This window comes from Mus pahari, unplaced genomic scaffold (genome assembly GCF_900095145.1).
Source record: "Mus pahari unplaced genomic scaffold, PAHARI_EIJ_v1.1 scaffold_13189_1, whole genome shotgun sequence".
Classification (NCBI taxonomy): Eukaryota; Metazoa; Chordata; class Mammalia; order Rodentia; family Muridae; genus Mus; species Mus pahari.
In genome coordinates this window covers 2048-5140 of record NW_018393471.1, presented here as the reverse complement: position 1 = coordinate 5140, position 3093 = coordinate 2048, and the positions used below count along the sequence as shown (strand labels likewise).

Here is a 3093-nt window from a genome sequence, read left to right as displayed (position 1 = left end):
TGCAGGAGCTGTGTGTGAGCAAAGCAGATCTGGTCTGGTACTCCTGAGCTGTTTGAGGAGACACATTTTCATGGAAAGAGATTCAGACTCTGTTATTGTCAAACCTGCATGTTTGCTCCTCTGACAGTGTGTGGGGAAGAGTTAAGAAAAATATCACTTTATGAGAATCAACTCAGAAGTTGTCAGAAATTGTTGAAACTACATTTTTAAAAATTACATGTCAAGCGGATATATGAGTCAATCTTTATAACTGATATATAAAATGCAGCATCTTTGGAAGAAAATATTTGTTATCTCCCACAGCACACTTTCAGTCATTTTAATCATGGAATTAGTAATTGGAATAATAGGAAATGGGTTCATGGCCCTGGTCCACTGTATGGACTGTGTTAAGGGAAAGAAAATGTCCTTAATTAATCAAATTCTTATTGCTTTGTCAATTTCCAGAATTTTTCAGCTCTGTTTATTGTTTATAAGTTTATTACTCAACTTTTCATATCCAGATTTAACTATGCGGTCAAGGATGATACAAGTCAGTAATAATGTTTGGATTATAGCCAACCATTTCAGCATGTGGCTTGCTACATGCCTCAGTGTCCTGTATTTTCTCAAGATATCCAATTTTTCTATCTCTCTTTTTCTTTATCTAAAGTGGAGAGTTGGAAAAGTAGTTTCAGCTACACTGCTGGTGTCACTGGTCCTCCTGATTTTAAAAATTGTACTAATAAACATGGAAATTATCTTATGCATAAATGAATATCAAAAAAACATATCATGCAGCTTCAATTTTTACTATCATGAAAGTTGTTGGAGGCAAGTGTTAAGTCTTCATATTGTTTTCCTCTCTGTCCCCTTTGTTTTGTCCCTGTCAACTTTTCTCCTGCTCATCTTCTCCCTGTGGACACATCACAAGAGGATGCAGCAGCATGTTCAGGGAGGCAGAGATGCCAGAACCACGGCCCATGTCAAAGCCTTGCAAACTGTGATTGCATTTCTCCTATTGTACTCCATTTTTATTCTGTCTGTCTTAATACAACTTTGGAACTATGAACTTTTGAAGAAAAATATTTACATTGTATTTTGCCAGGTTATATACACAGCTTTTCCTTCATTCCATTCATATGTCTTGATTTGGGGAGACATGAAGCTGAGACAGGCCTGTCTCTCTGTATTGTGGAGGCTGAAATGCAATTATGCAGAAACATTAGACCTCTAAAACACTATAGATTGTGGTGTATATTCTAGACAAAGATTAACCGATACAAATGTCTTTTGTATTTTTCATTTTTACATTGTAAATATCTTTTGACTTTGACTGCATGAATTTGTTTTGTTTGCAATTATCACTGATTAAAGCTATTATTAATTTAGCTAGTTGTGTACAATGTTATATCTTAATATACATATCATAAAAGGACCTTATTGTAACCCACTAAAACATAAATATATCAAAATTTTATCAATTTTCTATCAACCATCAATCATAGTTTTTGACTTATAAAATATAATGCGTATGTTTTCATATCCATAACAACTGTGATAAATGCATATGATTGAAACCATAATATATATTATGTGAATAAAACTTTTGAGAAATAATGTGTAGTATAAAATAGAATTATAAACGAGTAGGAATAAAGGCAGTTATTAAATACAGAGTTCAATTTGGAATTATTTTGGCCTATTCTTTGGATCCATGAGGCTCCTGTGTTTCTGTTATGTATATTTTTATTAGTTTCATAATCCATTCTATTTTAAAATACTTTCATGAGTATGAAGACTATGTAATTTACATTTCTAGGTGTGATGTATGTTAGTTTAGGGAACATAGTATAGTCTATTTTATTTTTTGCATAAGTATAGGAAGTAATGTTTATGATAGTTTTAAAATATTAATTTGAAATATTATTTTGATTGATTTGCCATAATACCATGTGTAATAAGTTATTGATGACCTACATACAATCAACAGCAGATCTTCTTATATGGACCTGTTCTTAATACTTATTGTACATTGGAATTTAAAAACGTATAAAATTAAATGAACTAATGAAATAATGTCAAATAGTTAGTAGTACAATATGATACATAGGCTGGAGTTCTTGGTGAAATGCCCAGTATTTTATGCAGTTAAAGTTTCAGTATGATATGATTCTGAAGAATGCATTGTTCAGTCATAATATTATTATTAAAAATTTCTTCATTAAATTTAAAATACATTTTCCATACTCCCCATAATATGCATTCATTCATTGAAAGATATTTATAAATAATATGTATCCATTGCAGTGTACAACTTGAACATATTTTAATGAGAAACTGAAGATCTGAAATAAAGATTTTTAACATCTCTTACAAGCAGTATCAAGGACGTTTATGTTTTTCTATTTGGCATGTTTTCTTTTATCAGGTTTTGTATTACTAGACTAAAATTACAAAGCTTATCCAGGTTTACAACTGATGGAGTAATATTATTCCCACACAAAGCATACAAAAATAATTGTGTTTGGTCACTCGAACAAATAAGAATTTTGAAATGTCTTCAATAGCTGTCAGGTATGCACATGCCTATATCTCAACAATTGAAAGACAGAGAAAATGAAAACTTACAATTAAAAGCCAACTAGATAGCACAATGACCACTATTTCACTTAAGGCTATTTAGAAAAAAAAAGAATAAACCTAAAATATAATTAATGTATAACAGTGATTATTTCTGTTTGATATTATCTTCATTAATATTTGCACCCTTCTTTAGGACTTTAGTGCTAAGCACTAAATGAAACTTTTGACAATATCAAGGTGAAATGGAATGTTAAAATATAGTTGATAAGATTAGTTTATTGAGCTATAAGACTCTTTATGGTTTTTATTTTCATACGTTATGAAGTGACTATTTCCTGACACTACAAACTTAGTGGCCTGAAGGAATTACCAACAGAATTCAGGATCAGAGTCTTTATACCCTGACAAATTTTCTTTTTGTCTTTCNAAAATGTGTTAAAAGATCTTCACATACTGTCACTTGTAGAGATCTTTTATATAGAGAATGTTTTCATTTCATACAGAAATCATAGATAGTAACTCTGCTGG

The 3093-nt window shown here is 30.8% G+C and overlaps 1 protein-coding gene across 1 annotated transcript; it reads left to right on the top strand.

Annotated features, from left to right (window-relative positions):
* The first annotated feature begins 262 nt into the window (after positions 1–262).
* Positions 263–1216, top strand: LOC110315549 (taste receptor type 2 member 117-like). The gene has a single exon (XM_021189581.1). The coding sequence runs from the start codon at positions 263–265 to the stop codon at positions 1214–1216; it is 954 nt and encodes a 317-aa protein (XP_021045240.1).
* Positions 1217–3093: the final 1877 nt, after the last annotated feature.

Excerpts from the sequence above, each read along its gene's own strand:
- LOC110315549 (XM_021189581.1), top strand. The coding sequence starts at position 263 with ATGCAGCATCTTTGGAAGAAAATATTTGTTATCTCCCACAGCACACTT.